Below are 14,004 nucleotides of genomic sequence, written 5' to 3'. Positions count from 1 at the left end.
ACGATCTGGAGAGACTTCTCTTCCTTGGCCTTTTTCTTGGCAATTTCTTCTTTTCTCTGTCCCATGCACATAACTGGTGATCAGTGGCAAAGCTTTGGTGTGATTGTTGTCTGTGGTGGGGCTTCATGGAGTTTACCCCATCGTAGATTAAATCATTGTAATCCTAACAATCCCGTAAAGTGGGTGAATGTTTTCCCCCATTATGCAGTTGGCTCAGAGAGACTGGCTTTGCTGCAGCCACTGAGTTTATGGTGCAGGGGAGATTTGGGCCACGGAAGTTTCTTGATTCATAGCTCAACCCTTTTACCACTAAAGCTACAAATCACACATCTCTTTCTTACAATATAATTTTATACACAACACTGGCTTGTGGGAGAGCTTCCATAGCTGTGACAAATGAATTAACCTTTGAAACAGCAATATTTGAAGGGGTGGGGGAAAGAAAGCAATGAATGTGGGCTTCTTTACCTTGGCTCCTTGTCTGATCCATTATTGCTTTTATCCATCATATCTTCAAACACCTCTGCAACCTTGACAGCTAGAAACTTGCTTGCTTGTTATAAATGAACTCAGCATTTTGGTGCTGTGAGCAGCTACCCATCACTGACGAAAGCTCAGGCCAGATGTGCCTGTGTTTATGCTCACTGTAACCATCTCAGCTTCATAAACTGCTTGCGTTCCTAGCTTCAGCTTCATATCTGATCCTGGGGACTGGTGATTGTTATAGAGCACTCGCAGCATACAGATTACAAGAGGGAAGGCTGCTGCCCCAAGGAGCTTTCCATCTCAGATTTAGTGCATGGAAATAAAGCGGGGAGAGGGAAGAGGAGGAAGAGGGATGTGGAGGTAGGAATGAACAAGGAAAGAGTATGATTGATTCAGTCACTGTACTTAGGCTTGGTTTCAGGGTTAGTTGCAATAGGATATGGGAACTAGGGGGCTGAGGCAAAAGATTTCATGGAAAAGGCTTAGGTACCATGGTTTCCTGCTTAAAACCCTTGGCATATTAAAACACAATACAGTGGTGCCTCGCAAGACGAAATTAATTCTGCAAGTTTTTTCTTCTTGCGAGTTTTTCGTCTTGCGAAGCACGGTTTCCCATAGGAATGCATTGAAAATCAATCAATGCGTTCCTATGGAAACCGCCTTCAGACCAGGTCCGGGGACAGTCTGTCCCCCGACCTCTTCTGAAGGCTGGGGGGGGCAAGGGCTTTTCTTCCCACCCCCAGCATTTTAAAAAACCCCGGGACAGCGGAGGACTTCTCCGCTGTCTGGGGCAATTTAAAAGCCTCTGGGAAGGCAGGCAGGGGGGACAAAGACTTTCGCCCCCTGCCAGCCTTCAGAAGAGGTCCTGGACCTCTTCTGAAGGCGGGCGGGGGGCGAAAGTCTTCCCCCTCCCCGCCTGCCTTCAAAAGCCGTCCGGGATAGCGGGAAGCATTCCCTGCTATCCCGGACTGCTTTTAAAATGCTGGCGGTGGGGAGCAAAGCCTTTCGGCCCCCGCCGGCCTTCCTGGACCTCTTCTGAAGGCCGGAGGGGAGGGGAGGCTTTGCTCCCCACCGCCAGCATTTAAAAGAGGTCCCCGGAGATTTCCCTATGGGCTTTCTTCTTGCGAAGCAAGCCCATAGGGAAATTCATCTTGCGAAGCAACTCGCAAACGGAAAACCCTTTCGTCTTGCGGGTTTTCCGTCTTGCGAGGCATTCGTCTTGCGGGGCACCACTGTACAAGGACATTCTCAGTTTAATAAACCGTGGTATTATAAGCAAGATTATTGTGTCTGAACTTGACCACACTCAACTGAAGAATCATGTCAAATGGCAGATAAGGAGGTTTAAATATGGCTTGAGGTGATAGCTAAACTGAGGGAGTGTTTTGTTATCAACCAGCTAAACAAAGTAAGAAGTCGTTGTTTGCACATACCGTGGTGTGGTGTGATATCCTACTTGACAAGCCATAGCTACAGTCAGTGCTCCACCATCAGAATCTAGTGTTTCATAGAAATGAGAGAGAATTCATGAAGTTGAGTGGGACAGAAATTGGAAGTGGGCAGGTGGTTCTAAACCATGGCTTCCCAGTTATATATTTGGGATCTAAAGCTATGGTCTGGCTTCTAAGCTATGGCTAACACAAACCCTGGTTTGACCTGTTGTCTGTATAGAGCAAATGAATATGAGTTTCTAAAATTGAGAAGAAGAAGAAAAGTTCAAAATAATTTAAAGGTAATTAATATGCTTCTTGATTTCAGTGGAGTATACCTTCAGGTATCTAGGATTCATTTTGTGAGGTGGGGATGGGGGAGAACTCTGTGGCTCTGAGCCCCAGTGAGGAGTCACCCTTGCTTCCAAGCCCTTGAATAACTAAAATAAAGGTGAAATAATGCAGGCTTGTATTACTGCCACATAGTCTTTGTTTCACAAGTGGCTCCAGGCATGTTGAGGTCAGCCTTGTTAATGGGGGGGGGGGGTTCTCTTAACCTCTAGCAGAGGGCCCCCTCCTCTTGTAAAGTCTACCTGCGCAACTGCTCTTTCAGCAGATGAAAATTGCAATTCAACCAATAGATCAACTGGAACTTGTCAAACGCAAAACTAGCATCCTCCTTTTATTCTTCTTTCTTTCCTTTTTTCCTTTTTGTAAATGCAGTAATTTACCAGAGTGTTGAAAATGACTGCAAATTCGTCTTCTTGCAATCTCTAGCTGGAGGCCCAAGATAAGTTTGGCAATGTCTGCACCCAACATCATTATCTGCCAGGGATAATTTGCAATTTTACTGATATTAGCCCAGCATCAGTAGTGGTGTTGGAATGGCTTGATCAGAGTCCACCTGAATTACCTTTTACTCTGATGATAACCTTCAGAATATATAGGGGATAAATAGCTTTCATAGTGTGTGTATTGCCCCCCTCCCTGCATTGTTTAAATTGTTCTTGTCTGGGAAAGTTTAATCTTTACTGACCTAGAGATGACTCATAAATCGTTTTTATGTATATATTTATAGGTTCTGCAAGCGTTTGTATTCGTGGCTCGGAGCAACATAATTCCCTGACGTCTGAAATTCATTTCCTGAGGAAGCAAAATCAGGCTTTGAATATGATGCTGGCAAAGGGATCTCAAGGTACGATAAGAAACTCAGTGTTAAAGAGAGAGCACAACAATTTGGAGTTATTTGTTTGAAACTGGTAGGACAATATTGTTGTGCCTTTTCAACATCACACTCGAGAAGAGAATGTTTTGTAGGTGCTAGTTTGCCTGTTACAATATCTGCTGTACTCAACAGATTTCTGAAAATGTTGCTTTGAAAAGAAGATCGCTAGTCCTCATTGTCTCATTTATTCATTGCAACATTTATATCTACAATAGAACTCCTCTACCCCACAAAAGTGTTTCACAATCTGAATAAAATAATAATCAATAAAACTGCAAATGAAACCTTTTGTAGAGAGGCAAAATGGTAGCAGTTTGTAAGTGGAGCATTGTGGAGGATGCTTAGCCACTACAATGAGATCTCAGTCCAGCAACTGATGGACATCACCTTCCTTCTTATGATAAAATCCCTCTTATAGAACTCAGGTATTGTAAGGGTTATTTTTTTTTATTTCTTTGAAATGCATTTTCTATTCCAGAGCCGCAGGAGAGAAAATTGGGATGCTAGAATTGTAAATGTCACATGAGTATCTCATTTCACTTATTGCCTCTCTGAGTTGTGGGCGTCTTTAATGTTGAAATAAATATATAAATCATTAATTTTCCCTAGTAGTTTTGCTCAGATTATGCTTAAATTGCCAACAAACTGAGCTTTGTTTCCTTCCAGAGAAACAAAAGGAAAATGAAAAGTTGAGAGAATCCCTGTCGAAGAAGCACCTTGCTGCCGAGCGCCTTCACAAGGACTGCGAGCACCTCAAGAAGGAGAAGGAGAAACTGCAGAAGCAGCTTGGGAAGCAAGAGGAAGAAAATGGGCATCTGACTCATGATATTTACAGCGTTAGAAATGAACTAAACAGGTAGTGACCCTGTTATTTCTCCCCCAAAACATATTTCCAAAGAATGTAGTCATACTGCAGTTCGCATAGCAGTCAGTAGGTGAAGCTATGAACTTCACGGTGGTGACAAACTTGGGCTCTTGGAGCTGCTGGCAATCACAGTAGTGTTGAAGGGCGAGGAGGAAGAAATCAGTGATGGGAGTGAGCAAGTGACCCAGAGCTGTGAGCAGAGGTTTGGCGAGGTTTGAGGGGAGGAGTGGTTTGGACAAGGCTTAGATGGTAGGTAAGGGGAAGGCTGTGGCAGGTAGGTGAGGCTGGCGAGCAAAACAAAACAAAACAAACCAAACCAAACCAAACCAAACCAAACCAAACCAAAACAAACCCCTAGTAAGGCTGTATGAAGTGTAAAGCAGAGTCCTCTGCCCCAGGATTGAGGAGGTAGTCTCCTCCTTCTGAGATACTAGAACTTGGGGCAAGATGTGGCTGGGTGGCATGTACTTCAGTTCCAAGATTACAGGTATCTTTGGGTGGCTTTGCCTTTGCAGTCAAGGAATCACATAACTGTAGTGTTGGAAGTGACTCAAAGGCTCATCCAGTCTAACCCCTAAAGTGCAGGAATTTCCTTAGCCTCAACCCCTGTCCTGCCTTCCAGCTTTTGCTTCCCCCCTCCCACAAAACATCACGCTCCATGATCACCCATTTCCCCCTCCTTAAATTCATCATGAATCTAAGACTGCACAACTGTTTTCCCCTGAAACCAGCCTTGCCCAGTTTGGAGACTGAAAATCCCAAGAGAGGGAGCAGGTACAAAAGGGCTGGACCACTCCAACCATCCTCTTCCTCCCCCCTCTACCAATCCATCTCAGGCAGGACACCAGAGGGAGCAAAACATCTCCCTCCATGACACACCCGTCCTAGCCGCCGACTCAGTAGAGAGTCCCTTTGTATTAGTACAGTCGTACCTCTGGATGTGAACGGGATCCGTTCCGGAACCCCCGTTCGCATCCTGAAGCGAACGCAACCCGCATGTGTGCAGGTCGCGAATCGCTGCTTCTGCGTATGCATGTGACATCATTTCGAGCGTCTGTGCATGCGCGAGCAGCAAAACCCAGAAGTAACGTGCTCCGTTACTTCTGGGTCACCACAGAGCGCAACCCGAAAATGCTCAACCCGAAGCTACTTCAACCCAAGGTATGACTGTATTACCATTTTAATAGCCCTGGGAGTGCCTAGTAGGGTCATTGGGGGTGCTTCTGTTCCTTTCCTCCGCTGATGGAATGGAAACATCACCTATCCCCCCTCTGAGTGGGCTAGACACTTCCCCATTGACTGGCAACTGTCCCAAGCATCTCCATCTCTGCCAGAAGTGACCACCCTCTTCCAAGCTGCTCCACACACACCCCAAGAATCTGGAGCCCCTGCACCCAGCGGCGGCGGGGGGGGGGGGTGTCTTCTCACCTGACGACCAGCCACCACAGATGGCACAGAGGTGCTTCCTGAGCATCATGGCCCTCATGCCCAGGAAGGGTTTCACATCATCCCAGCTGCTAACCGAGTGGAGCCCCGACAGGTTCACTGTGGAGTTGATTTGGGGGGCTGCTGACAGGGCTGAATTGAGATTGTATACTACGGGTAGCCAACGTGAGCCCCCCCCCGACATGTGACCGCAGCTCTCGTCCTCCCTGACTACTGGCCATGTTGGCTGGAGCTGATAGGAGTTGTAGTCCAACAACATCTGGAGGGCACCATATTGGCTACCCCTATGATATGCACAGGTCATGTATTTGCTTTGTTTATGTAAAATCAGCTTCAGGAGCAGATGATGGGAGAAGAGAGCATGTGTTTAAAACCTTCTCACTACCTCCTGGGAAGGGCTATGGCTCAATTGTAGAACATCTGCTTTTCATAGAAAAGGTCCCAGGCTCATTCCCCAGTGTCTCCAGATTGAGTTCAGAGAGAACCACCTTTGAAACCCTGGAGAGCCACTGTTACTCAGCATAGCCAAAACTGAGCTAGATGGACCACTAGTGTGAATAGGAGGCAGCTTCCTATGTTTTTATGTACTGCTTTGTGCTTCAAAATGCCTCCCCCAGCCACTTTTCCAGATGTATGTTTACCCTTGCAAGTGCATCTGGAAGCTTGCAAGAGTAGGAGGGTTAGCATCTTTGAGGGGGATTTTGAGCAGATGGGAAAGACTTTAATTCCTCCCCCAGTGCTCCATTCTAAATTGCTGCCTTTCTGAAACTGCTTTTCCATACACAGTGAGCATTGGATTTTAAAAACAAAACATTGGCAGGTAGCCTCTAGTGCGGCCATCAGGATGTGTAGGCTAAACATTGCAGGAAATAACAACAGCAACAGCCCAAACAGTTGGGGACAAAATCATGCATTAGTGGCTTTAGAAGGTTTTATCCTTTCCTTGTGGTGGGTTGCTCAAGTTTCTGCAGCTATCCATTCTGCATCGACCTGAGTGTGGTCAAGTTTATCATCTCCATCCTGAACTGTGATCTGGATGGTGGGGGTTAGTCTGTGTAAGGCAAGGCTGATAACATCAAAAATCCTCCTTAGGGTAGGAGTTGTCAATGACCTGGTCTGTTCTAGTCCTATAATTCTAAATTTTCTTTCCTGAGGCATCATTGGTTTTTCATGATAGCAAAAGTTGTGTTAGCACAGCCTGGCCACAATTTATGGTGCCAATGTTTAAACTCATACTGACCAGTTCAATTGGAATGTCACAGGCTGCAAATTGAGCTGAACGCCAAACAGCATCAGCTGTCAGAGAACGACAAATTACTACACTCACTGCAACTGGAGCTGAAGGTATACGAAAAGTTAGATGAAGCAATCAGAAGTCAAAAAGGTATGAAACAATATGATCTTGGTGTTAGGTCCCACTATATGCTCCCTCAGAAATTCACACAAGGCTTTTGCTTTTCCTGCTCAGTTCCTACATTTCAATTGCTGCCAAGATTGGACACCTATCCTCTCCATTCTGAACAGAGGAGAGATGCTAGGTACTTTTCTCTTGGAGCAAGTGCTTTGGTGGCTGATGTTGGTGCTTTATTCCTCTTTGATAGAGCTGCTGATGAGGCAGGAGAGGCATGCCCACACCTTTTGTAGTCATGTCTCTTCTGTGTGCTTTTAAATGTGGCAGACATTTTGTGTTATACTGTGCCTACGCACAGTATAACTGTGGCTTGGTGTTTTGTGGGTTGGTGACCCCTGGGATGCAGGATGCAAACTTTTACTAAATTCTTGCAGAGAAATGTGTAAGCACTAATTCATCCAGATGTACCCACCTGGATCTCACCCATCACTAAGTTTAACTAGAAAATGGCTTCTGCCAAGGAAACCAGTCGTGCCATTTTGCTCATCCTTATGTTTGCTGCATCCTCTTCCTCTGTTCCTACAGCATTCAAGTTTGGGAATTCCTGTAAGCACAGGGAAACCAATGGTTAGTTACTTGTCACCCATAGTTTCATTAGAAAGCAAGGTGATTTTTACATTATGGACCACTTGCTACTCCCTGGTAGTAGCACCCATAATGGGGAAATGAAGGTACCCATAATGGGGAAATGAAGGTACCATGTATGGGGGTTAATGTCAACCTCATGCAAGTGCACCGCAGATCCAGGGGTGCAGCAAATGCAGATTTAACCTCTCTGAAGGGCATTTGTTTGTGCTCTGCATCAGAGAAGCCGTTGAAAAAAAATCATTTTCTTAGAGAAGCTTTTAAATCACCATTTGTCTGGGCCAAATGCATGCTGGATCCTCTTTCTTTTAGGCTGCAGAGGACCTAACATCTGTCAGTAAAATGTTTGGACTAGTTACATTAGTGAACTTCTTTACATGGCTGTGATCCCAATGCTTGTAAAACATCATTTAGCAATTACATGGCATGTCACTGGAAGAAAGAGAAGGAAAAGAGAGAGAATGATAATTTGGAGGGGTAACACAAATTCTAGAATTTCTCATCCTAGAGTTGATCCTTCAAGTTCACTATCAGAAAACAGCTAATTGGGTTCAAGTAGCCCCAATTATTAGCAACAAACAGGAAAGGCAATGATCTTTTAATTGTCTCTGCGTAGGTAGTTTTAAAATACTGCCATTTGGCCTGTGTTCTGCCCCTGGCATATTTCACAAAAATGCCCAGATGATTAAGAGAAACTTCCCTCTTCATTTTTACAGTAGTAAGTGTGACTGTATTAGAAGGCAAGATTGGACACAGTTGAGCAGGAAACAGAGCCTGCATTTCCCACATCTAAGCCCAAGGCTGCTTTCATACCTCCATTGATGAACTTAGAGCTGAGGCAGAGGGTTAAAAAGTGAGCTGTTACGATTTTAGCTGCAAGGGAGAAAGGTGTTCCTGGAAAATAATGCTTAGCATTCCAACCACAGATATGGCCCATCTGTTTATGAAACCACAAACCTTTGCCTTTTTGGCAGATTAAGAATACCTGGGATTCTCAGTTTCCATGATTAAATGTTGTCCAGGCTTTTGATGAAACTGCCTTCATTTTCAGTATCTACTCTTCCTTCTTTCCGTTTTTTTCTTTTTCATGCCATGCTTCCAAATGCCCTTCAGGATATATATCCCCCAGTCCGTTAATATACATAATTTTACCTTGGGTATGCAACATTAGCTTTTACGGACAAAGTGATTTTTTAAATTTATTTTTTTGGCTCTTATTAAATCTTTGGAGGATAGAAGTAATTAAGGTTGGAGAGGGGTGTCTATTTGTGTACGCAACCCTCTTCCCTTTTAAATTATTACCATCTACTGTTTGTAGTAGTTAGTTCTTAATATCTGGCTCAAATGCACTCATCCAGCATGTTAATAATGACTCTTTTCATTGTTTGCAATGGTAATTAAAAACAAACCCCAACTCCTAAGATCTTGGCCGTGACGGATCGGATGAATGCTGGAAAGATCAAAACCATCCACTTGACTTGCATGAACTATTGACTGAAATACAGAACTTCAGAATGCAGCTTGAAAGGAGCATCAAGGCAAACAAGACATTGCATGAAAAATTGGAAGAACAGCTTTCCAGAGGAAAGAGAGAGGGAGGCAGCTTGGGGTCAACTGTAAATATCGGCTGCCTTTTAAAGCAAGAATTGCAGCATTACACTGGGATAAACGGTATGGTGTATGGTGCACAATCAGGTTTTTTGTGTTGGTTTGATGGGGTTTTCCTCCAATCCATTTTGTTGGAAACATATGCTGAACTGAACACATTTGTGTGCTGTGTTGTTTGCTTCTATCCCCTCTTCCCACCAAATCTAACCTAGAGGCAGCTTGAGATTTCAAATGGAGGGAGGTCAAAATGCAAGCTCCCCTAATTCAAAAGAGTGTCCCCATTGAGTCTGATCCAGCTGCCCCCCTTTTTTAAAAAAATTATTTTTATTTAAATTCCATACAAGATTTAAACATACATATTCAATATTATCACAGATACATAATTTTGACTTCTTTCAGCTCATCCGTGAATCTTCCATTTTCTAATCTTCTATCCGCAATTCTAAATTTAACATTGCCTTTTATTTTAAATAAACCTTTTCCCTTATTCCCTTTTTTACAGTGTTTCTAATATTATTTCTTCACAAAGCTTCCTGTAAACCCACAAACGTTATTTGCGTATCACAAATGCTTTTCATATAGTCCACAAATTTACTCCAGTCCTTGGTAAATTTGTGATCTCGTCGGTTTCGGATCCTTCCTGTTAATTTATCTAATTCTGCATAGTCCATTAATTTCATTCTCCATTCTTCTATCAATGGTAATTCTTCCTGCTTCCATTTTTGGGCCAGTAGTATTCTTGCTGCTGATACTGCATATAAAAATAATTTATGGTCCTTTCTATTTATTTCATTTCCAACCATTCCTAACAAAAAAGCTTCTGGTTTTTTAACAAATGTATATTTCAACATTTTTAAAAATTCATTATATATCAATTCCCAGAAGACTCTCACCTTTTTACATTCCCACCACATATGATAAAATGTTCCCTCCTTTTCTTTACATTTCCAACACTTATTACATACTTTATACATTTTTGCTAATTTAACTGGAGTGATATACCATCTATAGACCATCTTCATCATATTTTCTTTTAATGCAGTACAGGCTGTGAATTTTATCCTTTCGTTCCACAATTTAGTCCACTCCTCTAATTGTATATTATACCCCAAATCTCTGGCCCAATGGATCATAACCGATTTTACCTCTTCGTCTTTCATATACCATTCTAGCAGCAGTTTATACATTTTAGACAAATTTTTGAATTCATTACTCAGTATCTCACTTTGAAATTTTGACTCTTTTTCTGAAAAATCTCTTTCCTTTATCTCCATTTTAAACATTTCATTAATCTGATAATAATGCAACCAGTCGTTTACATGTTCTTTAACTTCTTCATATGGCATTAACTTCCATTTTCCTCCTCCTTTAATAATCATATGCCCATAAGTTATCCACCCCCCTCTCATATTGATTTTCTTCACACTCATCACTTCTAAAGGAGATAACCAATGCGGTATTTTTGGTTCTAATAGGTTTTTATACCTATCCCAAACTTCCAAGAGATCTTCGAATGATGTGGTTTTCAAAACCTTTATGTACTTTTTTCTTATCATACCATAAATAGGCGTGCCAACCGAATCTATTATCAAAAACTTCCAAATCCAACAGTTCCTTATTCTCTAATTTCATCCACTCCTTCAACCAACAGAGGCAAGATGCTTTATAATATAATTTCAGGTCCGGCAGGGCGAAGCCTCCTCTTTCTTTCGCATCAGTTAACAGTTTAAATTGTATTCTTGGCTTCTTACCCTGCCATATATAGCTTGAAATTATTTTTTGCCATTCCTTAAATATCATTGCCCTTTTGATTACCGGAATTGTCTGAAATAAAAATAACATTTTCGGCAAAACACTCATCTTTATCGTCGAAATCTTTCGCCTTTTACTAGCTGCCCCTTTTAAACCTGATCCAAAATGGAGATGGTACCCTGCTGCTACCCAGTAATCTTTGCCAATACCTACCCCACCCAAAGAATGTGTCCTGGTGTTAGTTCCAGCTATGGAGAGGCCTTCCAGGGCAGTGTGTGTGTGTGTGTGTGTGTGTGAGAGAGAGAGAGAGAGAGAGAGAGAGAGAGAGAGATCCCCACTGCCTGTAACCACCTCTCCTCTGCCTTTTACCACCACCAACCCAATTTTTGTGCATTATCAAAAGCGTGATTGAAGAGCTCAGGATTCTGGGGGCGCTTGCCAAGAATGCTGCTAGAGCCCAAATGGTTTTGTGGGGTGCGGGATTTTGCAAGGGCCTCACCAATCTTTGCAGGGGTGTGGTTGGACATCACTAGTCTAAACCTGGCAATTCAGCCTTTTTTGAACTCTTTGCCTCAGGAACCTCCAGCTGTTGGAGGCAGCATGCCTCTGAACGCCAGTTGCTTTGAATACTAGTGCTGGGGAGAGTGCCTGTGGGCTTCCGATGGGCATCTGGTTCACCACTGTGAGAGCAGGATGCTGAACTCTGTGGCCAGGTCTGTGGCCTGATCCAGGAATGCTCTACTTATATTCTTACGTAACCATTCATATGTTTTGCTTTGGAGGTGGGGGACCAGTTTGCCAGCTATAACTGTTACTGTAGAACTGTTAAATTCAGTTTTCAAACAGTTTTGCTTACCTGAATGGCTTGTTACTTGCACAAGCATTTGCTTCAGGAGGCCATGCATTACTCAGGAACAATCAATATGTGCTTTGGATGGTCTGTGAATAAATCAGCAGAATAAATTTTATGCCCTAGAGGAATATTTTCCCACTATTTGCATTGAGATTCAGTGAAGTACTCTAGCAGTTTGAAACTTAAGGGGAGACAGAAGTAGCCACCATGGAAATCTGAATATTAAAAGGAACATCCAGAGCATTGTAATGCCATAGAACATAATGAATGCCCTGTAGCTCAGAACACTACAGAACAAATATTGCAGCTCCATTGACTGGCTTAGTCTTGTACTTTTGACCTTGCTGAGTAGAGCTCAGACAAATGTAGACAAATCACACTGTGCTGATATATGCAGAAGTGGGCTTGTGTGTTTCAGAGGCGTGAAGTTACAAGTTTACAGCAAATTTAAATTTTATGGTGCAAGTTGGGTTACCTTTGTAGGAAATAAATTTGAGATGCCCAGCTTTGATTTTTAGTGTGTCTGTGTGAATCTTAGGGGTTGTATCCTGTGTTAGCACTACTCAGAATCAGGGTGGATTTAGTTTAAATCAAATCGTCAGTAAGACTTGATTTAAATAATTTTTTTACAGAAAGACATTCTTGCTGGTATAATCTTAATATTTACAAGCAGATGAAGGTTTCTCTTTGGAATAATAAATTTTCAGAGTAGTTACAGTTATATCAAAAACTACTGATTTGGTTATACTATTAGAAATACATAGATAATTATGAAATTATTGTGAGGTTTGAGTTAACTGTTTATATTTGGACAACCTTTCTTCTGTACTTTATTGGAAGGAGAAAAATAATAATTTCCTTGATAACAATTTAAACAATTTATTTAACTAAAACAATAAGATTATAGCATATGTATCCATGTTTGTTAACCCATGTGGTTAAACAATTTAAAAAAAACACCCTGTGTCAGATAATTAACTTATTTGCTTTTTACAGCACTATTAGGGAAGTGGAGGATGAACACTGTTCTGGCTCCTAACCTCTTAATGACCCTCTGCTTCTCTTGATTCCCAGATCTTAAATTCTCTGCTATGGACAGCAATGTCATTGAATTGCAACGGAAGTACGCAACCTGCATAGCGCCACGGAATGCAGGTACTGTTAGACTCTGAAAGTATCTTTAATATACCTTCCAGAGTGAAGACTGTGTCTCTCTGGGATTTCATGATAATACAAACAGAACTTAAGAAGAGCCCTGTGGGGTCAGAGTTCAGCATTCTGTTTCCCACAGCAGCCAATCATTTGTCTCCAAGAAGCCCATAATTAGGGCATAAAGGAAATCATTCTTTCCCAATGTTGCTCTCTGCTAAATCTGAAAGCTCCATGTTGGTCATCATAACTAGGAGCTATCAACAATCTTAACCTCCATTAACATGTCTAAAAAGGTAAAGGGACCCCTGACCATTAGGTCCCGTCGTGGCCGACTGGGGTTGCGGCGCTCATCTCGCTTTATTGGCCGAGGGAGCCAGTGTACAGCTTCCGGGTCATGTGGCCAGCATGACTAAGCCACTTCTGGCGAACCAAAGCAGCACACGGAAACGCCGTTTACCTTCCCGCCGGAGCGGTACCTATTTATCTACTTGCACTTTGACATGCTGTCAAACTGCTAGGTTGGCAGGAGCAGGGACCGAACAATGGGAGCTCACCCCGTCGCAGGGATTCGAACCGCCGACCTTCTGATCGGCAAGCCCTAGGCTCTGTGGTTTAACCCACAGTGCCACCCTTGTCCCTTTAACATGTCTAATTATGTTTTTATAGCTTCTCCCCACTCAAATAGAATTTGGAGTGTTTTGATGTGAAAATATTAAATAATATGGCATTCAGTGCATTGTTACTGTATTATTTCTATGCCCAGGGACTGAATTCTCTTCTGGGCAACATTCCAGGTTGGGAGTGTGTGTGCCAGTGAAGGGCAGGGCCAGAGGCAAAAGTGGATGGAGCAATTAATGTAAATTTTACCGTAGTACAATACACTGGTTTCTACACACACTCAAACTATTCCTCCCTGTCCCCCACTCAGGCAAGCAGGAGAGCTCAACAACATACTCCAGCCAGTTATAAAGGATGCCAAGCAGGACTGGTGAGGGGTGTGGTGTGGAGAGTGTTTTGAGAGCCAGATGGAGAGGCCTGGAGGGCTACTTTTGGCCCCTGGGCCTGAGGTTTCCCACTTCTGATTTAAAGTGATTTGTAGAAAGAGGGAAAGCAAAGTCAATAAAGAGTGCAAGAAGGGGCTGAGTTTCATGTGCAGATGTTGCTTAGATATGCTGAGTGTGATCTGGTCTC

The 14,004-nt window shown here is 42.9% G+C and overlaps 1 protein-coding gene across 3 annotated transcripts in view; it reads left to right on the top strand.

Annotated features, from left to right (window-relative positions):
* Positions 1-14,004, top strand: part of CDK5RAP2 (CDK5 regulatory subunit associated protein 2) — a 142,799-nt gene that overhangs the window by 117,405 nt on the left and 11,390 nt on the right. For all 3 annotated transcript variants that reach the window (XM_082208776.1, XM_082208774.1, XM_082208775.1), the window contains 5 exons: positions 2,995-3,111; positions 3,808-3,997; positions 6,715-6,836; positions 8,871-9,119; positions 12,736-12,816. In XM_082208776.1, the coding sequence (XP_082064902.1) occupies positions 2,995-3,111; positions 3,808-3,997; positions 6,715-6,836; positions 8,871-9,119; positions 12,736-12,816 (759 nt within the window). The remainder of the gene's footprint in view (positions 1-2,994; positions 3,112-3,807; positions 3,998-6,714; positions 6,837-8,870; positions 9,120-12,735; positions 12,817-14,004) is intronic.

This window comes from Podarcis vaucheri, assembly GCF_965113315.1.
Source record: "Podarcis vaucheri genome assembly, chromosome: Z".
Classification (NCBI taxonomy): Eukaryota; Metazoa; Chordata; class Lepidosauria; order Squamata; family Lacertidae; genus Podarcis; species Podarcis vaucheri.
The sequence above is the reverse complement of the archived record's forward strand: the minus strand, read 5'-3'. Positions and strand labels throughout refer to the sequence as shown.